General features: G+C 50.6%; 1 protein-coding gene across 2 annotated transcripts in view; it reads right to left on the bottom strand.

Annotated features, from left to right (window-relative positions):
* Positions 1-380: 380 nt before the first annotated feature.
* LOC310966355 (methyltransferase-like protein 27) overlaps positions 381-24226 on the bottom strand; it is a 36673-nt gene continuing 12827 nt past the window's right edge. For both annotated transcript variants that reach the window (XM_083940935.1, XM_083940936.1), the window contains exons 2-6: positions 16867-16994; positions 15438-15566; positions 7934-8069; positions 902-994; positions 381-812 (exon numbers count right to left, since the gene is read on the bottom strand). In XM_083940935.1, the coding sequence (XP_083797061.1) occupies positions 580-812; positions 902-994; positions 7934-8069; positions 15438-15566; positions 16867-16994 (719 nt within the window). In that variant the 3' untranslated portion in view covers positions 381-579. The remainder of the gene's footprint in view (positions 813-901; positions 995-7933; positions 8070-15437; positions 15567-16866; positions 16995-24226) is intronic.

The following is a 24226-nucleotide window of genomic DNA, read 5'->3' as shown; positions in this document are numbered from 1 at the left end:
AAATGACCTTTAAATGACCTTTGATGTGTTTAAATGACCTTTGATGTGTTTAAATGACCTTTGATGTGTTTTAATGACCGTTGATGTGTTTAAACGACCTTTAAATGACCTTTGATGTGTTTTAATGACCTTTGATGTGTTTAAATGACCTTTGATGTGTTTAAATGACCTTTAAATGACCTTTGATGTGTTTAAATGCCCTTTAAATGACCTTTGATGTGTTTAAATGACCTTTAAATGACCTTTGATGGGTTTTAAACGCGTCTCCAGTGAAATGATGAAACACTCTTCAGGTCTTAGATCAGGTGCAGGTTTTATTGGGTGGTTCTAAACCGTCGAGGCCACGGCAGCGTTCGATCCCCGTCCCTGATGCTCTGGTGGAGCAAAGAGCTGAGCGAGCATCTGCAGCAGTGACGCTGCAGAGGGACAGTGGAGCGGGACGCTGCAGAGGAACAGTGGAGCGGGACGCTGCAGAGGCACAGTGGAGCGGGACGCTGCAGAGGCACAGTGGAGCGGGACGCTGCACGCTGACTCCAGCTGTGCTGCGTGGTCACGTGCTCCTGTGTTGGAGGGAGGCTTTTAATGGAGGCACTTCCTGTAGAGATAAACAGTCCCGCTGATGTAGCGCTGCTCATCTTTGACGCTCTCTCTGGGCACATGGGGGTTTTCCATGTACCGGTCCGTGTGTTTGAGTCCCACTGGACTCCACAGTCCCTCGGCCTCCATCAGCTGCAGCTCTCTCTCCAGATCCTTCTTGTACTCAGCTGCTGGAGTTCCTGTGTGGTCGCCTCTGGACATGCACACCAGACCTCCTGCACACAGCACACGCTCCATTTAGAGCCCTGTCTGAGGCCGTACGGTCTGCAGGGATTCGAACCATCACCTCAGTTACTGGTCTTACCTGGTTTGGCGGCGTGGCACAGCTCCCTGACCACGCGGACCGGGACAAAACCAGCGTCCAAGGCACCGGAAATGATCACAACATCAAAGGCGTCTGAAAGCAGGAGAAGAGGAAGAAGAGGATCATCCCTTCAGTCACACACGGCTGGGGACAGGGTGGGGACAGGGTGGGGACAGGGTGGGGACAGAGTGGGGACAGAGTGGGGACAGGGTGGGGACAGGGTGGGGACAGGGTGGGGACAGAGTGGGGACAGGGTGGGGACAGGGTGGAGACAGGGTGGGGACAGAGTGGGGACAGGGTGGAGACAGGGTGGGGACAGAGTGGAGACAGAGTGGGGACAGAGTGGAGACAGAGTGGGGACAGAGTGGGGACAGAGTGGGGACAGGGTGGGGACAGAGTGGGGACAGGGTGGGGACAGAGTGGGGACAGGGTGAGGACAGAGTGGGGACAGGGTGGGGACAGAGTGGGGACAGAGTGGGGACAGGGTGGGGACAGGGTGGGGACAGAGTGGGGACAGGGTGGGGACAGGGTGGGGACAGAGTGAGGACAGAGTGAGGACAGGGTGGGGACAGAGTGGGGACAGAGTGGGGACAGAGTGGGGACAGGGTGGGGACAGGGTGGGGACAGAGTTGGGACAGAGTGGGGACAGGGTGGGGACAGGGTGGGGACAGAGTGAGGACAGAGTGAGGACAGAGTGGGGACAGAGTGGAGACAGGGTGGGGACAGAGTGGAGACAGGGTGGGGACAGAGTGGGGACAGAGTGGAGACAGAGTGAGGACAGGGTGGGGACAGGGTGGAGACAGGGTGGGGACAGGGTGGGGACAGAGTGGGGACAGAGTGGGGACAGAGTGGAGACAGGGTGGGGACAGAGTGGAGACAGGGTGGGGACAGAGTGAGGACAGAGTGAGGACAGAGTGGGGACAGGGTGGGGACAGAGTGGGGACAGAGTGGAGACAGGGTGGGGACAGAGTGGGGACAGAGTGGGGACAGGGTGGGGACAGAGTGGGGACAGAGTGGAGACAGGGTGGGGACAGGGTGGGGACAGGGTGGGGACAGGGTGGGGACAGAGTGGGGACAGAGTGGGGACAGGGTGGGGACAGAGTGGAGACAGAGTGGGGACAGAGTGGAGACAGGGTGGGGACAGAGTGGGGACAGAGTGGAGACAGGGTGGGGACAGGGTGGGGACAGGGTGGAGACAGGGTGGGGACAGGGTGGGGACAGAGTGGGGACAGAGTGGGGACAGGGTGGGGACAGAGTGGGGACAGAGTGGGGACAGGGTGGGGACAGAGTGGGGACAGAGTGGGGACAGAGTGGAGACAGGGTGGGGACAGGGTGGGGACAGGGTGGAGACAGAGTGAGGACAGAGTGAGGACAGGGTGGGGAAGGGTGGGGACAGAGTGGGGACAGAGTGAGGACAGGGTGGAGACAGAGTGGGGACAGAGTGGGGACAGGGTGGGGACAGAGTGGGGACAGAGTGGGGACAGGGTGGGGACAGAGTGGGGACAGAGTGGAGACAGGGTGGGGACAGGGTGGGGACAGGGTGGAGACAGAGTGGGGACAGAGTGGGGACAGAGTGGGGACAGGGTGGAGACAGGGTGGGGACAGAGTGAGGACAGAGTGAGGACAGAGTGGGGACAGAGTTGGGACAGGGTGGGGACAGAGTGAGGACAGAGTGAGGACAGAGTGGGGACAGAGTGGAGACAGGGTGTGGACAGAGTGGGGACAGGGTGTGGACAGAGTGGGGACAGGGTGGGGACAGGGTGGGGACAGGGTGGGGACAGAGTGGGGACAGAGTGGGGACAGGGTGGAGACAGGGTGGGGACAGAGTGGGGACAGAGTGGGGACAGGGTGGAGACAGAGTGGAGACAGGGTGGGGACAGAGTGGGGACAGAGTGGGGACAGAGTGGGGACAGAGTGGAGACAGGGTGGGGACAGAGTGGGGACAGAGTGGAGACAGAGTGGGGACAGGGTGGGGACAGGGTGGGGACAGGGTGGGGACAGAGTGGGGACAGGGTGGGGACAGGGTGGGGACAGAGTGGGGACAGAGTGGAGACAGGGTGGGGACAGAGTGGGGACAGGGTGGGGACAGAGTTGGGACAGAGTGGAGACAGGGTGGGGACAGAGTGGGGACAGAGTGGAGACAGGGTGGGGACAGAGTGGGGACAGAGTGGAGACAGAGTGGGGACAGGGTGGGGACAGGGTGGGGACAGAGTGGGGACAGAGTGGGGACAGGGTGGAGACAGAGTGGGGACAGAGTGGGGACAGAGTGGGGACAGGGTGGGGACAGGGTGGGGACAGAGTGGAGACAGGGTGGGGACAGAGTGGGGACAGAGTGGGGACAGAGTGGGGACAGGGTGGGGACGGGGTGGGGACAGAGTGGGGACAGGGTGGGGACAGAGTGGGGACAGAGTGGGGACAGAGTGGGGACAGAGTGAGGACAGGGTGGGGACGGGGTGGGGACAGAGTGGGGACAGGGTGGGGACAGAGTGGGGACAGAGTGGGGACAGAGTGGGGACAGGGTGGGGACAGAGTGGGGACAGGGTGGGGACAGGGTGGGGACAGAGTGGGGACAGAGTGGGGACAGGGTGGGGACAGGGTGGGGACAGAGTGGGGACAGGGTGGGGACAGGGTGGAGACAGAGTGGGGACAGAGTGGGGACAGAGTGGGGACAGAGTGGAGACAGGGTGGAGACAGAGTGGGGACAGAGTGGGGACAGAGTGGGGACAGGGTGGAGACAGGGTGAGGACAGGGTGGGGACAGGGTGGAGACAGAGTGGGGACAGGGTGGAGACAGAGTGGGGACAGAGTGGGGACAGAGTGGGGACAGGGTGGAGACAGGGTGAGGACAGGGTGGGGACAGGGTGGAGACAGAGTGGGGACAGGGTGGAGACAGAGTGGGGACAGGGTGGAGACAGAGTGGAGACAGAGTGGGGACAGAGTGGGGACAGAGTGGGGACAGGGTGGGGACAGAGTGGGGACAGGGTGGAGACAGAGTGGAGACAGAGTGGAGACAGAGTGGGGACAGGGTGGAGACAGAGTGGAGACAGAGTGGGGACAGGGTGGAGACAGAGTGGGGACAGAGTGGGGACAGAGTGGGGACAGAGTGGGGACAGGGTGGGGACAGAGTGGGGACAGGGTGGGGACAGGGTGGGGACAGAGTGGGGACAGAGTGGAGACAGGGTGTGGACAGAGTGGGGACAGGGTGTGGACAGAGTGGGGACAGGGTGGAGACAGGGTGGAGACAGAGTGGGGACAGGGTGGAGACAAAGTGGGGACAGAGTGGGGACAGAGTGGGGACAGGGTGGAGACAGAGTGGGGACAGAGTGGGGACAGAGTGGGGACAGGGTGGGGACAGAGTGGGGACAGAGTGGGGACAGGGTGGGGACAGAGTGGGGACAGAGTGGGGACAGAGTGGGGACAGAGTGGAGACAGAGTGGGGACAGGGTGGGGACAGGGTGGGGACAGGGTGGGGACAGAGTGGAGACAGGGTGTGGACAGAGTGGGGACAGGGTGGGGACAGGGTGGGGACAGAGTGGGGACAGAGTGGGGACAGAGTGGAGACAGGGTGGGGACAGGGTGGGGACAGAGTGGGGACAGAGTGGGGACAGAGTGGGGACAGAGTGGGGACAGGGTGGGGACAGGGTGGGGACAGAGTGGGGACAGAGTGGAGACAGGGTGTGGACAGAGTGGGGACAGGGTGTGGACAGAGTGGGGACAGGGTGGGGACAGGGTGGGGACAGGGTGGGGACAGAGTGGGGACAGAGTGGGGACAGGGTGGAGACAGGGTGGGGACAGAGTGGGGACAGAGTGGGGACAGAGTGGAGACAGAGTGGGGACAGGGTGGGGACAGGGTGGGGACAGGGTGGGGACAGAGTGGGGACAGGGTGGGGACAGGGTGGGGACAGAGTGGGGACAGAGTGGAGACAGGGTGGGGACAGAGTGGGGACAGGGTGGGGACAGAGTTGGGACAGAGTGGGGACAGAGTGGAGACAGGGTGGGGACAGAGTGGGGACAGAGTGGAGACAGGGTGGGGACAGAGTGGGGACAGAGTGGAGACAGAGTGGGGACAGGGTGGGGACAGGGTGGGGACAGAGTGGGGACAGAGTGGGATCAGGGTGGAGACAGAGTGGGGACAGAGTGGGGACAGAGTGGGGACAGGGTGGGGACAGGGTGGGGACAGAGTGGGGACAGAGTGGGGACAGAGTGGGGACAGGGTGGGGACAGAGTGGGGACAGGGTGGGGACAGGGTGGGGACAGAGTGGGGACAGAGTGGGGACAGGGTGGGGACAGGGTGGGGACAGAGTGGGGACAGGGTGGGGACAGGGTGGAGACAGAGTGGGGACAGAGTGGGGACAGAGTGGGGACAGAGTGGAGACAGGGTGGAGACAGAGTGGGGACAGAGTGGGGACAGGGTGGAGACAGGGTGAGGACAGGGTGGGGACAGGGTGGGGACAGGGTGGAGACAGAGTGGAGACAGAGTGGAGACAGAGTGGGGACAGGGTGGAGACAGAGTGGAGACAGAGTGGGGACAGGGTGGAGACAGAGTGGAGACAGAGTGGGGACAGGGTGGAGACAGAGTGGGGACAGGGTGGGGACAGAGTGGGGACAGAGTGGGGACAGGGTGGAGACAGGGTGGAGACAGAGTGGAGACAGAGTGGGGACAGGGTGGAGACAGAGTGGGGACAGGGTGAGGACAGGGTGGGGACAGGGTGGAGACAGAGTGGGGACAGGGTGGAGACAGAGTGGGGACAGGGTGGGGACAGGGTGGGGACAGGGTGAGGACAGGGTGGGGACAGGGTGGAGACAGAGTGGGGACAGGGTGGAGACAGAGTGGAGACAGAGTGGAGACAGAGTGGAGACAGGGTGGGGACAGAGTGGGGACAGAGTGGGGACAGAGTGGGGACAGGGTGGGGACAGAGTGGGGACAGAGTGGGGACAGGGTGGGGACAGAGTGGGGACAGAGTGGGGACAGGGTGGAGACAGGGTGAGGACAGGGTGGGGACAGGGTGGAGACAGAGTGGGGACAGGGTGGAGACAGAGTGGGGACAGAGTGGGGACAGAGTGGGGACAGGGTGGAGACAGGGTGAGGACAGGGTGGGGACAGAGTGGGGACAGGGTGGGGACAGGGTGGAGACAGAGTGGGGACAGAGTGGGGACAGAGTGGGGACAGAGTGGAGACAGGGTGGAGACAGAGTGGGGACAGAGTGGGGACAGAGTGGGGACAGGGTGGAGACAGGGTGAGGACAGGGTGGGGACAGGGTGGAGACAGAGTGGGGACAGGGTGGAGACAGAGTGGGGACAGAGTGGGGACAGAGTGGGGACAGGGTGGAGACAGGGTGAGGACAGGGTGGGGACAGGGTGGAGACAGAGTGGGGACAGGGTGGAGACAGAGTGGGGACAGGGTGGAGACAGAGTGGAGACAGAGTGGGGACAGAGTGGGGACAGAGTGGGGACAGGGTGGGGACAGAGTGGGGACAGAGTGGGGACAGGGTGGAGACAGAGTGGAGACAGAGTGGAGACAGAGTGGGGACAGGGTGGAGACAGAGTGGAGACAGAGTGGGGACAGGGTGGAGACAGAGTGGGGACAGAGTGGGGACAGAGTGGGGACAGGGTGGGGACAGAGTGGGGACAGAGTGGGGACAGGGTGGAGACAGAGTGGAGACAGAGTGGAGACAGAGTGGGGACAGGGTGGAGACAGAGTGGAGACAGAGTGGGGACAGGGTGGAGACAGAGTGGGGACAGGGTGGGGACAGAGTGGGGACAGAGTGGGGACAGGGTGGAGACAGGGTGGAGACAGAGTGGAGACAGAGTGGGGACAGGGTGGAGACAGAGTGGGGACAGGGTGAGGACAGGGTGGGGACAGGGTGGAGACAGAGTGGGGACAGGGTGGAGACAGAGTGGAGACAGAGTGGAGACAGAGTGGGGACAGGGTGGGGACAGGGTGGGGACAGGGTGAGGACAGGGTGGGGACAGGGTGGAGACAGAGTGGGGACAGGGTGGAGACAGAGTGGAGACAGAGTGGAGACAGAGTGGAGACAGGGTGGGGACAGAGTGGGGACAGAGTGGGGACAGAGTGGGGACAGGGTGGGGACAGAGTGGGGACAGAGTGGGGACAGGGTGGGGACAGAGTGGGGACAGAGTGGGGACAGGGTGGAGACAGGGTGAGGACAGGGTGGGGACAGGGTGGAGACAGAGTGGGGACAGGGTGGAGACAGAGTGGGGACAGAGTGGGGACAGAGTGGGGACAGGGTGGAGACAGGGTGAGGACAGGGTGGGGACAGGGTGGAGACAGAGTGGGGACAGGGTGGAGACAGAGTGGGGACAGGGTGGAGACAGAGTGGAGACAGAGTGGGGACAGAGTGGGGACAGAGTGGGGACAGGGTGGGGACAGAGTGGGGACAGAGTGGGGACAGAGTGGGGACAGGGTGGGGACAGAGTGGGGACAGAGTGGGGACAGGGTGGAGACAGGGTGGGGACAGAGTGGGGACAGAGTGGGGACAGAGTGGGGACAGAGTGGGGACAGGGTGGGGACAGAGTGGGGACAGGGTGGGGACAGAGTGGGGACAGAGTGGGGACAGAGTGGGGACAGGGTGGGGACAGGGTGGGGACAGAGTGGGGACAGAGTGGGGACAGAGTGGGGACAGAGTGGAGACAGAGTGGGGACAGAGTGGGGACAGAGTGGGGACAGGGTGGAGACAGAGTGGGGACAGAGTGGGGACAGGGTGGGGACAGAGTGGGGACAGAGTGGGGACAGGGTGGAGACAGAGTGGAGACAGGGTGGGGACAGGGTGGGGACAGAGTGGTGACAGGGTGGGGACAGGGTGGGGACAGAGTGAGGACAGGGTGGGGACAGGGTGGGGACAGAGTGGGGACAGGGTGGGGACAGAGTGGGGACAGAGTGGGGACAGGGTGGGGACAGAGTGGAGACAGAGTGGGGACAGGGTGGGGACAGGGTGGGGACAGGGTGGGGACAGAGTGGAGACAGAGTGGGGACAGTGTGTGTGTGTGTGTGTGTGTGTGTGTGTGTGTGTACCACTCTGTGCAGGCAGCTCCTCTGCTCCCAGTAAGGCCAGCTGCAGGTCCTGGTAGAGGCCGGTCTGGGCCGCTTGGTCCAGCATGCCCTGACTCCCATCCACCCCCACAAAGTGTCTGAAGCCCAGCTCAGCCATCTGCACACACACACACACACACACACACACACACACACACACACACACACACACACACACACACACACACACACACACACACACACACACACACACACACACACACACACACACACACACAGAGAGAGAGAGACACAGACACACACACACACACACACACACACACACACACACACACACACACACACACACACACACACACACACACACACACACACACACACACACACACACACACACACACACACACACACACACACACACACACACACACACACACACACACACACACACACACACACGGCTCAGTGGACATTAAGAGCGCCCTCCCACTGTGCCTCCGTCCCAAGTTAGAGCGCCCTCCCACTGTCCTCCGTCACAGGTTAGAGACCCTCCCACTGTTCCTCAGTCACAGGTTAGGGCGCCCTCCCACTGTGCCTCAGTCACAGGTTAGGGCGCCCTCCCACTGTGCGTGCGTCCCGTGCCCCGTGCTTTAGGGTCCTTGTCCCCCCCTCCAGGCCCGTTTGTACTCACACTACCTGGGCCTCGGAGAATGCTTCTTGCTGCCTATACGTCATCACGCCGTAACACGTCACACGCATTGATGACGTCATGGCGATGCGTGGCTTTGTTTCCAGATCTTTCCGTAGACCTCGGAGTTTTTGTGCGTCTTGTCGACTGTTTTTGAATCTTTTCATCGACCAAATCTGCAGTAAACACTCCACCTCCGCATCACACCAACGTGAACCTTTCACCGCCATTGTTTCAAATGTCCGCGCATGGTCCCTCCTTCTTTTTTCTACGTCCCAACAGGCGCACAGGAAATGACCTCAGAACCGCCGTAGGCCTCGTGCTCGTACACGTGCGCACGCTCGTGCTCGTACACGTGCAAACGTGCTTTACTAAAGCCCACCTCTCCCAAACGGGCCGTGGACGGCAAGCGTGCCGCTCCTAGACGTGGTACGGTTGCATCACACTGGTCAAAGGAACCAGACTTTAGCCGTGACACGTGCTGGGGCACGGGACAGAGGCACAGTGGGAGGGGGCACGGCACGGAGGCACAGTGGGAGGGGGCACGGTACAGAGGCACAGTGGGAGGGGGCTCTAACCTGTGACGGAGGCACAGTGGGAGGGGGCACGGTACAGAGGCACAGTGGGAGGGGGCACGGTACAGAGGCACAGTGGGAGGGCGCCCTCAGACCAAGTTTCTTGTCATAACAGTATAATAATTCATGACGTTATAACATGAAACTTGGATAAATGTCTGTGATAAGTTTGTTTATTTATTGTCGAATATAAAACTACATGGAAGCAAAAATGCACCAAAGAGCAACAAAAAAGAGAAAAAGAAGTGACGTCATGAAGATACACACTCGTGCCGCCCGTCATGGCGGAGGACGGTGAGGAAGAAGATGGTGAAACGTAAATTCAGGCGAGAAAACTAACGAAGAAAGGGTTTTAAACAACAACCAACACAAAGGTCGATTCATTATACAGAAGGTGGGAAAACTATTATGAACCCTAAAGAAATGAGACTTTCAGGGTCTTCTGTGAGAGACGGTTCATCTGAGCGCTGACCTCAGTATCCCCAAACTCTCTAAAGAGGAGAGCACGACATCAGATGAGGAATCAACAGAACAGCAAAGAGCAGCTGCAGTGGGATCTATGAAGGCTGGAGACGAGGCCCTGATGGATCTATGAAGGCTGGAGACGAGGCCCTGATGGATCTATGAAGGCTGGAGACGAGGCCCTGATGGATCTATGAAGGCTGGAGACGAGGCCCTGATGGATCTATGAAGGCTGGAGACGAGGCCCTGATGGATCTATGAAGGCTGGAGACGAGGCCCTGATGGATCTATGAAGGCTGGAGACGAGGCCCTGATGGATCTATGAAGGCTGGAGACGAGGCCCTGATGGATCTATGAAGGCTGGAGACGAGGCCCTGATGGATCTATGAAGGCTGGAGACGAGGCCCTGATGGATCTATGAAGGCTGGAGACGAGGCCCTGATGGATCTATGAAGGCTGGAGACGTGGCCCTGATGGATCCCATAGAAGCGACCGACACCCTCACTGGAGACGCTTCAGGAACCGTCTCCTCCTCTAACCCTTTGATCTCTCTGCCCTCCGTCCCCATTACTGCTCATTCCGGCAGTAGAACCAGTAGCATTAGCGATCAGGTCGCACACACGGATATCTCTGGAACATGAAACAGCACTTTCTGCTGACGCTGTCATTTTGTTCCTGAAAACATTAAATAGTTCCACTCCAGCACACAGGTCAAAGGTCACAGGTCACAGGTCACAGGTCACAGGTCACAGCACACAGGTCACAGGTCACATCACACAGGTCACAGGTCACAGGTCACAGGTCACAGGTCACAGGTCACAGGTCTCAGGTCACAGGTCACAGGTCACATCACACAGGTCACAGGTCACAGGTCACATCACACAGGTCACAGGTCACAGGTCACCGGTCTCAGGTCACAGGTCACAGGTCACAGCACACAGGTCACAGGTCACAGCACACAGGTCACAGGTCACAGGTCACAGGTCACAGCACACAGGTCACAGGTCACATCACACAGATCACGGGTCACATCACACAGATCACGGGTCACGGGTCACAGGTCACGGGTCACAGGTCACGGGTCACAGCACACAGGTCACGGGTCACGGGTCACAGGTCACGGGTCACAGGTCACAGCACACAGGTCACAGGTCACAGGTCACGGGTCACAGCACACAGGTCACAGCACACAGGTCACAGCTCACAGGTCACAGGTCACAGGTCACAGCACACAGGTCACAGGTCACAGCACACAGGTCACAGCTCACAGGTCACAGGTCACAGGTCACAGCACACAGGTCACAGCACACAGGTCACAGCACACAGGTCACAGCTCACAGGTCACAGGTCACAGGTCACAGCACACAGGTCACAGGTCACAGCACACAGGTCACAGGTCACAGGTCACAGCACACAGGTCACAGGTCACAGCACACAGGTCACAGGTCACAGGTCACAGGTCACATCACACAGGTCACAGGTCACAGGTCACAGCACACAGGTCACAGGTCACAGCACACAGGTCACAGGTCACAGGTCACATCACACAGGTCACAGGTCACAGGTCACAGCACACAGGTCACAGGTCACAGCACACAGCACACAGGTCACAGCACACAGGTCACAGGTCACAGGTCACATCACACAGATCACAGGTCACAGCACACAGGTCACAGGTCACAGGTCACATCACACAGGTCACAGGTCACAGGTCACAGGTCACATCACACAGGTCACAGGTCACAGGTCACAGGTCACAGCACTCAGGTCACAGGTCACAGGTCACAGGTCAAAGGTCACAGCACACAGGTCACAGGTCACAGGTCACAGGTCACAGCACACAGGTCACAGCACACAGGTCACAGCTCACAGGTCACAGCACACAGGTCACAGGTCACAGGTCAAAGGTCACAGCACACAGGTCACAGGTCACAGGTCACAGGTCACAGCACGCAGGTCACAGGTCACAGGTCACAGGTCAAAGGTCACAGCACACAGGTCACAGGTCACAGGTCACATCACACAGGTCACAGGTCACAGGTCAAAGGTCACAGGTCACAGCACACAGGTCACAGGTCACAGGTCACATCACACAGGTCACAGGTCACAGGTCACATCACACAGGTCACAGGTCACAGCACACAGGTCACAGGTCACAGGTCACAGCACACAGGTCACAGCTCACAGCACACAGGTCACAGGTCACAGCACACAGGTCACAGGTCACAGGTCACATCACACAGGTCACAGGTCACAGGTCACAGGTCACATCACACAGGTCACAGGTCACAGGTCACAGCACACAGGTCACAGCTCACAGGTCACATCACACAGGCCACAGGTCACAGGTCACAGGTCACAGCACACAGGTCACAGCACACAGGTCACAGGTCACAGGTCACATCACACAGGCCACAGGTCACAGGTCACAGCACACAGGTCACAGGTCACAGGTCACAGGTCACAGCACACAGGTCACAGCTCACAGGTCACATCACACAGGTCACAGGTCACAGGTCACATCACACAGGCCACAGGTCACAGGTCACAGCACACAGGTCACAGGTCACAGGTCATATCACACAGGTCACAGGTCACAGGTCACAGCACACAGGTCACAGCACACAGGTCACAGGTCACAGGTCACATCACACAGGTCACAGCACACAGGTCACAGGTCACAGGTCATATCACACAGGTCACAGGTCACAGGTCACAGCACACAGGTCACAGGTCACAGGTCACAGGTCACAGCACACAGGTCACGGGTCACGGGTCACGGGTCACAGGTCACAGGTCACAGCACACGGGTCACAGGTCACAGGTCACAGCTCACAGGTCACAGGTCACAGGTCACAGCACACAGGTCACAGGTCACAGCACACAGGTCACAGGTCACAGGTCACAGCACACAGGTCACAGGTCACAGGTCACAGCACACAGGTCACAGGTCACAGCACACAGGTCACAGGTCACAGGTCACAGCACACAGGTCACAGGTCACAGGTCACATCACACAGGTCACAGGTCACAGGTCACAGCACACAGGTCACGGGTCACGGGTCACGGGTCACGGATCACGGGTCACATCACACAGGTCACATCACACAGGTCACAGGTCACAGGTCACAGGTCACAGGGACATTAACAGACTTTACACTGGGCTCAGTGGGACATTAACAGACTTTACACTGGGCTCAGTGGACATTAACAGACTTTACACTGGGCTCAGTGGACATTAACAGACTTTACACTGGGCTCAGTGGGACATTAACAGACTTTACACTGGGCTCAGTGGGACATTAACAGACTTTACACTGGGCTCAGTGGGACATTAACAGGCTTTACACTGGGCTCAGTGGACATTAACAGGCTTTACACTGGGCTCAGGGGACATTAACAGACTTTACACTGGGCTCAGTGGGACATTAACAGGCTTTACACTGGGCTCAGTGGGACATTAACAGGCTTTACACTGGGCTCAGTGGGACATTAACAGACTTTACACTGGGCTCAGTGGACATTAACAGGCTTTACACTGGGCTCAGTGGACATTAACAGGCTTTACACTGGGCTCAGTGGGACATTAACATACTTTACACTGGGCTCAGTGGGACATTAACAGACTTTACACTGGGCTCAGTGGGACATTAACAGGCTTTACACTGGGCTCAGGGGACATTAACAGACTTTACACTGGGCTCAGTGGGACATTAACAGGCTTTACACTGGGCTCAGTGGACATTAACAGGCTTTACACTGGGCTCAGTGGGACATTAACAGACTTTACACTGGGCTCAGTGGGACATTAACAGACTTTACACTGGGCTCAGTGGACATTAACAGGCTTTACACTGGGCTCAGTGGGACATTAACATACTTTACACTGGGCTCAGTGGGACATTAACAGACTTTACACTGGGCTCAGTGGGACATTAACAGGCTTTACACTGGGCTCAGTGGGACATTAACAGGCTTTACACTGGGCTCAGTGGGACATTAACAGACTTTACACTGGGCTCAGTGGGACATTAACAGACTTTACACTGGGCTCAGTGGACATTAACAGGCTTTACACTGGGCTCAGTGGGACATTAACATACTTTACACTGGGCTCAGTGGGACATTAACAGACTTTACACTGGGCTCAGTGGGACATTAACAGGCTTTACACTGGGCTCAGGGGACATTAACAGACTTTACACTGGGCTCAGTGGACATTAACAGACTTTACACTGGGCTCAGTGGGACATTAACAGACTTTACACTGGGCTCAGTGGGACATTAACAGGCTTTACACTGGGCTCAGGGGACATTAACAGACTTTACACTGGGCTCAGTGGACATTAACAGGCTTTACACTGGGCTCAGTGGGACATTAACAGACTTTACACTGGGCTCAGTGGGACATTAACAGGCTTTACACTGGGCTCAGTGGGACATTAACAGGCTTTACACTGGGCTCAGTGGGACATTAACAGACTTTACACTGGGCTCAGTGGGACATTAACAGACTTTACACTGGGCTCAGTGGACATTAACAGGCTTTACACTGGGCTCAGTGGGACATTAACATACTTTACACTGGGCTCAGTGGGACATTAACAGACTTTACACTGGGCTCAGTGGGACATTAACAGGCTTTACACTGGGCTCAGGGGACATTAACAGACTTTACACTGGGCTCAGTGGGACATTAACAGGCTTTACACTGGGCTCAGTGGACATTAACAGGCTTTACACTGGGCTCAGTGGGACATTAACAGACTTTACACTGGGCTCAGTGGGACATTAACAGACTTTACACTGGGCTCAGTGGACATTAACAGGCTTTACACTGGGCTCAGTGGGACATTAACATACTTTACACTGGGCTCAGTGGGACATTAACAGACTTTACACTGGGCTCAGTGGGACATTAACAGACTTTACACTGGGCTCAGTGGGACATTAACAGACTTTACACTGGGCTCAGTGGGACATTAACAGGCTTTACACTGGGCTCAGTGGGACATTAACAGGCTTTACACTGGGCTCAGTGGGACATTAACAGACTTTACACTGGGCTCAGTGGACATTAACAGGCTTTACCCGGGGCTCAGTGGGACATTAACAGGCTTTACACTGGGCTCAGTGGGACATTAACATACTTTACACTGGGCTCAGTGGACATTAACAGGCTTTACACTGGGCTCAGTGGGACATTAACATACTTTACACTGGGCTCAGTGGGACATAAACATACTTTACACTGGGCTCAGTGGACATTAACAGGCTTTACACTGGGCTCAGTGGGACATTAACATACTTTACACTGGGCTCAGTGGACATTAACAGACTTTACACTGGGCTCAGTGGGACATTAACAGACTTTACACTGGGCTCAGTGGGACATTAACAGACTTTACACTGGGCTCAGTGGGACATTAACAGGCTTTACACTGGGCTCAGTGGACATTAACAGACTTTACACTGGGCTCAGTGGGACATTAACAGACTTTACACTGGGCTCAGTGGGACATTAACAGACTTTACACTGGGCTCAGTGGGACATTAACAGGCTTTACACTGGGCTCAGTGGGACATTAACAGGCTTTACACTGGGCTCAGTGGGACATTAACAGACTTTACACTGGGCTCAGTGGACATTAACAGGCTTTACACTGGGCTCAGTGGGACATTAACAGACTTTACACTGGGCTCAGTGGACATTAACAGGCTTTACACTGGGCTCAGTGGGACATTAACAGACTTTACACTGGGCTCAGTGGGACATTAACAGACTTTACCCGGGGCTCACCACTTTAGCGATCCATCCGGAGCCACAGGCGACGTCCAGGACCCGGGCGTCCTCAGACCTCCCGGTGAAGCCCTGGGCCAGCGTGTCGACTGCCAGGTACGGGGCTCTGTAGCTCATCAGGGCGTGGTCCTGGGCAGAAACCAGACCTGGGTCAGGACTTTACCTCTGAGGCGTCTCAGGACTTTACCTCTGAGGCGTCCTCAGGACTTTACCTCTGAGGCGTCCTCGGGACTTTACCTCTGAGGCGTCTCGGGACTTTACCTCTGAGGCGTCTCAGGACTTTACCTCTGAGGCGTCCTCAGGACTTTACCTCCGAGGCGTCTCGGGACTTTACCTCTGAGGCGTCTCGGGACTTTACCTCTGAGGCGTCTCGGGACTTTACCTCTGAGGCGTCTCGGGACTTTACCTCCGAGGCGTCTCGGGACTTTACCTCTGAGGCGTCTCGGGACTTTACCTCTGAGGCGTCTCGGGACTTTACCTCCGAGGCGTCTCGGGACTTTACCTCCGAGGCGTCTCGGGACTTTACCTCTGAGGCGTCTCGGGACTTTACCTCTGAGGCGTCTCGGGACTTTACCTCTGAGGCGTCTCGGGACTTTACCTCTGAGGCGTCCTCAGGACTTTACCTCCGAGGCGTCTCGGGACTTTACCTCCGAGGCGTCTCGGGACTTTACCTCTGAGGCGTCTCAGGACTTTACCTCCGAGGCGTCTCAGGACTTTACCTCTGAGGCGTCTCAGGACTTTACCTCTGAGGCGTCTCAGGACTTTACCTCTGAGGCGTCTCAGGACTTTACCTCTGAGGCGTCTCAGGACTTTACCTCTGAGGCGTCTCAGGACTTTACCTCTGAGGCGTCTCAGGACTTTACCTCCGAGGCGTCTCGGGACTTTACCTCTGAGGCGTCCTCGGGACTTTACCTCTGAGGCGTCTCAGGACTTTACCTCTGAGGCGTCTCAGGACTTTACCTCCGAGGCGTCTCGGGACTTTACCTCTGAGGCGTCTCGGGACTTTACCTCTGAGGCGTCTCGGGACTTTACCTCCGAGGCGTCTCGGGACTTTACCTCTGAGGCGTCTCGGGACTTTACCTCTGAGGCGTCTCGGGACTTTACCTCCGAGGCGTCTCGGGACTTTACCTCCGAGGCGTCTCGGGACTTTACCTCTGAGGCGTCTCGGGACTTTACCTCTGAGGCGTCTCGGGACTTTACCTCTGAGGCGTCTCAGGACTTTACCTCTGAGGCGTCTCGGGACTTTACCTCTGAGGCGTCTCGGGACTTTACCTCTGAGGCGTCTCTGGACTTTACCTCTGAGGCGTCTCGGGACTTTACCTCTGAGGCGTCTCGGGACTTTACCTCTGAGGCGTCTCGGGACTTTACCTCTGAGGCGTCTCAGACTCGGAGCTGCAGACACGGAAAAGTAACGGCGCTTCAAACTGACCTTCTCGTAGTTTCCCGCCCAGCTGTCGTAGAACTCCATCCGATCCTTGGCCTCCGGACTTTTACACGCCTGGAACGCCGACTTGGCATCGTCCTGACTTCTGACACCAGACATGATGAGGGTCCGAGCTGCTACAGGACGGAGACGCCAGGGGCGTTTAGCGTGAGACGGCAGAGATAGGAAGGCGATACAGCGGCGTTACAGCGTTACAGCGGCGTTACAGTGGCGTTACAGCGGCGTTACAGCACCGTTACAGCGGCGTTACAAAGTTACGTTACAGTGGCGTTACAACGTTACAGCGGCTCTACAGCGTTACAGCGTTACAGCGGCGTTACAGCGGCGTTACAACGTTATAGCGGCGTTACAGCGGCGTTACAACGTTACAGCGGCGTTACAAAGTTACGTTACAGTGGCGTTACAACGTCACAGCGGCGTTACGTTACAGCAGCTCTACAGCGTTACAGCGTTACAGCAGCGTTACAGCAGCGTTACAGCGTTACAGCGGCGTTACAGCGGCGTTACAACGTTATAGCGGCGTTACAGCGGCGTTACAGCGTTACAGCGGCGTTACAGCGGCGTTACAGCGGCGTTACAACGTTACAGCGGCGTTACAACGTTACAGCGGCGTTACAGCGGCGTTACAACGTTACAGCGGCGTTACAGCGGCGTTACAACGTTACAGCGGCGTTACAACGTTACAGCGGCGTTACAGCGGCGTTACAACGTTACAGCGGCGTCACAGCGGCGTGTTTTGTTCTAAAAGATGTCACAGTTTTCCTCAGTTGCTAAAACACTAAACCCTGTTTCCACATGTTTGTAACTTCACAGCTCAGTTTCATTGTGATGCACCTGGGCTGCAGAATGGTGAGCACAGCTGTCATCACCTGGAACCAACAACTCTAAACTGATCACACTTGTGTCAAAAATGATGTGAGGGGATATAATATATATAATATATGAAGCCAGCACTGATGTGTGAAGCACTACAATGCAAAGAAATCTGAGAGGAAGAGTTTGTGTGAGAGGTCGAGGAGGTGAAGACAAGAACATTAATATCTGATGACATCAGATATTAATGTTCTTTGATTGAACTGTTCTGAGGTGAAAGTTTGAGGTTTTGTGAACGTAGCTTGAAAATTGGGGTTTTGTGTTCAAAGTTTAGAGAAAAGAAGAGAAGATTAGAGAAAAGAAGAGAAGATTAGAGAAAAGAAGAGAAGAGAAGAGAAAAGAAGAGAAGATTAGAGAAAAGAAGAGAAGATTAGAGAAAAGAAGAGAAGATTAGAGAAAAGAAGAGAAGATTAGAGAAAAGAAGAGAAGATTAGAGAAAAGAAGAGAAGATTAGAGAAAAGAAGAGAAGAGAAGAGAAAAGAAGAGAAGAGAAGAGAAAAGAAGAGAAGATTAGAGAAAAGAAGAGAAGATTAGAGAAAAGAAGAGAAGATTAGAGAAAAGAAGAGAAGATTAGAGAAAAGAAGAGAAGATTAGAGAAAAGAAGAGAAGATTAGAGAAAAGAAGAGAAGATTAGAGAAAAGAAGAGAAGATTAGAGAAAAGAAGAGAAGATTAGAGAAAAGAAGAGAAGATTAGAGAAAAGAAGAGAAGATTAGAGAAAAGAAGAGAAGATTAGAGAAAAGAAGAGAAGATTAGAGAAAAGAAGAGAAGATTAGAGAAAAGAAGAGAAGAGAAGAGAAAAGAAGAGAAGAGAAGAGAAAAGAAGAGAAGATTAGAGAAAAGAAGAGAAGATTAGAGAAAAGAAGAGAAGATTAGAGAAAAGAAGAGAAGATTAGAGAAAAGAAGAGAAGATTAGAGAAAAGAAGAGAAGATTAGAGAAAAGAAGAGAAGATTAGAGAAAAGAAGAGAAGATTAGAGAAAAGAAGAGAAGATTAGAGAAAAGAAGAGAAGATTAGAGAAAAGAAGAGAAGAGAAGAGAAAAGAAGAGAAGATTAGAGAAAAGAAGAGAAGATTAGAGAAAAGAAGAGAAGATTAGAGAAAAGAAGAGAAGATTAGAGAAAAGAAGAGAAGATTAGAGAAAAGAAGAGAAGATTAGAGAAAAGAAGAGAAGAGAAGAGAAAAGAAGAGAAGATTAGAGAAAAGAAGAGAAGAGAAGAGAAAAGAAGAGAAGAGAAGAGAAAAGAAGAGAAGAGAAGAGAAAAGAAGAGAAGATTAGAGAAAAGAAGAGAAGAGAAGAGAAAAGAAGAGAAAAGAAGAGAAGATTAGAGAAAAGAAGAGAAGATTAGAGAAAAGAAGAGAAGATTAGAGAAAAGAAGAGAAGAGAAGAGAAAAGAAGAGAAGAGAAGAGAAAAGAAGAGAAGATTAGAGAAAAGAAGAGAAGAGAAGAGAAAAGAAGAGAAGAGAAGAGAAAAGAAGAGAAGAGAAGAGAAAAGAAGAGAAGATTAGAGAAAAGAAGAGAAGAGAAGAGAAAAGAAGAGAAGAGAAGAGAAGATTAGAGAAAAGAAGAGAAGAGAAGAGAAAAGAAGAGAAGATTAGAGAAAAGAAGAGAAGATTAGAGAAAAGAAGAGAAGATTAGAGAAAAGAAGAGAAGATTAGAGAAAAGAAGAGAAGATTAGAGAAAAGAAGAGAAGATTAGAGAAAAGAAGAGAAGATTAGAGAAAAGAAGAGAAGATTAGAGAAAAGAAGAGAAGATTAGAGAAAAGAAGAGAAGATTAGAGAAAAGAAGAGAAGATTAGAGAAAAGAAGAGAAGATTAGAGAAAAGAAGAGAAGATTAGAGAAAAGAAGAGAAGATTAGAGAAGAGAAGAGAAGATTAGAGAAAAGAAGAGAAGATTAGAGAAAAGAAGAGAAGATTAGAGAAAAGAAGAGAAGATTAGAGAAAAGAAGAGAAGATTAGAGAAAAGAAGAGAAGAGAAGAGAAAAGAAGAGAAGAGAAGAGAAAAGAAGAGAAGATTAGAGAAAAGAAGAGAAGATTAGAGAAAAGAAGAGAAGATTAGAGAAAAGAAGAGAAGATTAGAGAAAAGAAGAGAAGATTAGAGAAAAGAAGAGAAGATTAGAGAAAAGAAGAGAAGAGAAGAGAAAAGAAGAGAAGAGAAGAGAAAAGAAGAGAAGATTAGAGAAAAGAAGAGAAGATTAGAGAAAAGAAGAGAAGATTAGAGAAAAGAAGAGAAGATTAGAGAAAAGAAGAGAAGATTAGAGAAAAGAAGAGAAGATTAGAGAAAAGAAGAGAAGATTAGAGAAAAGAAGAGAAGATTAGAGAAAAGAAGAGAAGATTAGAGAAAAGAAGAGAAGAGAAGAGAAAAGAAGAGAAGATTAGAGAAAAGAAGAGAAGATTAGAGAAAAGAAGAGAAGATTAGAGAAAAGAAGAGAAGATTAGAGAAAAGAAGAGAAGATTAGAGAAAAGAAGAGAAGAGAAGAGAAAAGAAGAGAAGAGAAGAGAAAAGAAGAGAAGATTAGAGAAAAGAAGAGAAGATTAGAGAAAAGAAGAGAAGATTAGAGAAAAGAAGAGAAGAGAAGAGAAAAGAAGAGAAGATTAGAGAAAAGAAGAGAAGATTAGAGAAAAGAAGAGAAGAGAAGAGAAAAGAAGAGAAGATTAGAGAAAAGAAGAGAAGATTAGAGAAAAGAAGAGAAGATTAGAGAAAAGAAGAGAAGAGAAGAGAAGAGAAGAGAAGATTAGAGAAAAGAAGAGAAGAGAAGAGAAAAGAAGAGAAGATTAGAGAAAAGAAGAGAAGATTAGAGAAAAGAAGAGAAGATTAGAGAAAAGAAGAGAAGATTAGAGAAAAGAAGAGAAGATTAGAGAAAAGAAGAGAAGATTAGAGAAAAGAAGAGAAGATTAGAGAAAAGAAGAGAAGATTAGAGAAAAGAAGAGAAGATTAGAGAAAAGAAGAGAAGATTAGAGAAAAGAAGAGAAGATTAGAGAAAAGAAGAGAAGAGAAGAGAAAAGAAGAGAAGATTAGAGAAAAGAAGAGAAGATTAGAGAAAAGAAGAGAAGATTAGAGAAAAGAAGAGAAGATTAGAGAAAAGAAGAGAAGAGAAGAGAAAAGAAGAGAAGATTAGAGAAAAGAAGAGAAGATTAGAGAAAAGAAGAGAAGATTAGAGAAAAGAAGAGAAGAGAAGAGAAAAGAAGAGAAGATTAGAGAAAAGAAGAGAAAATTAGAGAAAAGAAGAGAAGATTAGAGAAAAGAAGAGAAGATTAGAGAAAAGAAGAGAAGAGAAGAGAAAAGAAGAGAAGATTAGAGAAAAGAAGAGAAGATTAGAGAAAAGAAGAGAAGAGAAGAGAAAAGAAGAGAAGATTAGAGAAAAGAAGAGAAGATTAGAGAAAAGAAGAGAAGATTAGAGAAAAGAAGAGAAGATTAGAGAAAAGAAGAGAAGATTAGAGAAAAGAAGAGAAGATTAGAGAAAAGAAGAGAAGATTAGAGAAAAGAAGAGAAGATTAGAGAAAAGAAGAGAAGAGAAGAGAAAAGAAGAGAAGATTAGAGAAAAGAAGAGAAGATTAGAGAAAAGAAGAGAAGATTAGAGAAAAGAAGAGAAGATTAGAGAAAAGAAGAGAAGAGAAGAGAAAAGAAGAGAAGATTAGAGAAAAGAAGAGAAGAGAAGAGAAAAGAAGAGAAGATTAGAGAAAAGAAGAGAAGAGAAGAGAAAAGAAGAGAAGATTAGAGAAAAGAAGAGAAGAGAAGAGAAAAGAAGAGAAGAGAAGAGAAAAGAAGAGAAGAGAAGAGAAAAGAAGAGAAGATTAGAGAAAAGAAGAGAAGATTAGAGAAAAGAAGAGAAGATTAGAGAAAAGAAGAGAAGATTAGAGAAAAGAAGAGAAGATTAGAGAAAAGAAGAGAAGATTAGAGAAAAGAAGAGAAGATTAGAGAAAAGAAGAGAAGATTAGAGAAAAGAAGAGAAGATTAGAGAAAAGAAGAGAAGATTAGAGAAAAGAAGAGAAGAGAAGAGAAAAGAAGAGAAGATTAGAGAAAAGAAGAGAAGATTAGAGAAAAGAAGAGAAGAGAAGAGAAAAGAAGAGAAGATTAGAGAAAAGAAGAGAAGATTAGAGAAAAGAAGAGAAGATTAGAGAAAAGAAGAGAAGATTAGAGAAAAGAAGAGAAGATTAGAGAAAAGAAGAGAAGATTAGAGAAAAGAAGAGAAGATTAGAGAAAAGAAGAGAAGAGAAGAGAAAAGAAGAGAAGATTAGAGAAAAGAAGAGAAGATTAGAGAAAAGAAGAGAAGAGAAGAGAAAAGAAGAGAAGATTAGAGAAAAGAAGAGAAGATTAGAGAAAAGAAGAGAAGATTAGAGAAAAGAAGAGAAGATTAGAGAAAAGAAGAGAAGATTAGAGAAAAGAAGAGAAGATTAGAGAAAAGAAGAGAAGATTAGAGAAAAGAAGAGAAGATTAGAGAAAAGAAGAGAAGATTAGAGAAAAGAAGAGAAGATTAGAGAAAAGAAGAGAAGATTAGAGAAAAGAAGAGAAGATTAGAGAAAAGAAGAGAAGATTAGAGAAAAGAAGAGAAGAGAAGAGAAAAGAAGAGAAGATTAGAGAAAAGAAGAGAAGATTAGAGAAAAGAAGAGAAGATTAGAGAAAAGAAGAGAAGATTAGAGAAAAGAAGAGAAGATTAGAGAAAAGAAGAGAAGAGAAGAGAAAAGAAGAGAAGATTAGAGAAAAGAAGAGAAGAGAAGAGAAAAGAAGAGAAGATTAGAGAAAAGAAGAGAAGATTAGAGAAAAGAAGAGAAGATTAGAGAAAAGAAGAGAAGATTAGAGAAAAGAAGAGAAGAGAAGAGAAAAGAAGAGAAGATTAGAGAAAAGAAGAGAAGATTAGAGAAAAGAAGAGAAGATTAGAGAAAAGAAGAGAAGATTAGAGAAAAGAAGAGAAGAGAAGAGAAAAGAAGAGAAGATTAGAGAAAAGAAGAGAAGAGAAGAGAAAAGAAGAGAAGAGAAGAGAAGAGAAAGAAGATTAGAGAAAAGAAGAGAAGATTAGAGAAAAGAAGAGAAGATTAGAGAAAAGAAGAGAAGAGAAGAGAAAAGAAGAGAAGATTAGAGAAAAGAAGAGAAGATTAGAGAAAAGAAGAGAAGATTAGAGAAAAGAAGAGAAGATTAGAGAAAAGAAGAGAAGATTAGAGAAAAGAAGAGAAGATTAGAGAAAAGAAGAGAAGAGAAGAGAAAAGAAGAGAAGATTAGAGAAAAGAAGAGAAGATTAGAGAAAAGAAGAGAAGATTAGAGAAAAGAAGAGAAGATTAGAGAAAAGAAGAGAAGATTAGAGAAAAGAAGAGAAGATTAGAGAAAAGAAGAGAAGATTAGAGAAAGAAGAGAAGAGAAGATTAGAGAAAAGAAGAGAAGATTAGAGAAAAGAAGAGAAGAGAAGAGAAAAGAAGAGAAGATTAGAGAAAAGAAGAGAAGATTAGAGAAAAGAAGAGAAGATTAGAGAAAAGAAGAGAAGATTAGAGAAAAGAAGAGAAGATTAGAGAAAAGAAGAGAAGATTAGAGAAAAGAAGAGAAGATTAGAGAAAAGAAGAGAAGATTAGAGAAAAGAAGAGAAGATTAGAGAAAAGAAGAGAAGATTAGAGAAGAGAAGAGAAGATTAGAGAAAAGAAGAGAAGATAAGAGAAAAGAAGAGAAGATAAGAGAAAAGAAGAGAAGATTAGAGAAAAGAAGAGAAGATTAGAGAAAAGAAGAGAAGATTAGAGAAAAGAAGAGAAGATTAGAGAAAAGAAGAGAAGATTAGAGAAAAGAAGAGAAGATTAGAGAAAAGAAGAGAAGATTAGAGAAAAGAAGAGAAGATTAGAGAAAAGAAGAGAAGATTAGAGAAAAGAAGAGAAGATTAGAGAAAAGAAGAGAAGATTAGAGAAAAGAAGAGAAGATTAGAGAAAAGAAGAGAAGATTAGAGAAAAGAAGAGAAGATTAGAGAAAAGAAGAGAAGATTAGAGAAAAGAAGAGAAGATTAGAGAAAAGAAGAGAAGATTAGAGAAAAGAAGAGAAGATTAGAGAAAAGAAGAGAAGATTAGAGAAAAGAAGAGAAGATTAGAGAAAAGAAGAGAAGATTAGAGAAAAGAAGAGAAGATTAGAGAAAAGAAGAGAAGATTAGAGAAAAGAAGAGAAGATTAGAGAAAAGAAGAGAAGATTAGAGAAAAGAAGAGAAGATTAGAGAAAAGAAGAGAAGATTAGAGAAAAGAAGAGAAGATTAGAGAAAAGAAGAGAAGATTAGAGAAAAGAAGAGAAGATTAGAGAAAAGAAGAGAAGATTAGAGAAAAGAAGAGAAGATTAGAGAAAAGAAGAGAAGATTAGAGAAAAGAAGAGAAGAGAAGAGAAAAGAAGAGAAGATTAGAGAAAAGAAGAGAAGATTAGAGAAAAGAAGAGAAGATTAGAGAAAAGAAGAGAAGATTAGAGAAAAGAAGAGAAGATTAGAGAAAAGAAGAGAAGATTAGAGAAAAGAAGAGAAG

This window comes from Echiichthys vipera (genome assembly GCF_963691815.1).
Source record: "Echiichthys vipera genome assembly, contig: SCAFFOLD_46, whole genome shotgun sequence".
Lineage (NCBI taxonomy): Eukaryota > Metazoa > Chordata > Actinopteri > Perciformes > Trachinidae > Echiichthys > Echiichthys vipera.
Note: the sequence above shows the minus strand (reverse complement) of the source record. Positions and strands in the feature narration are given on the sequence as shown.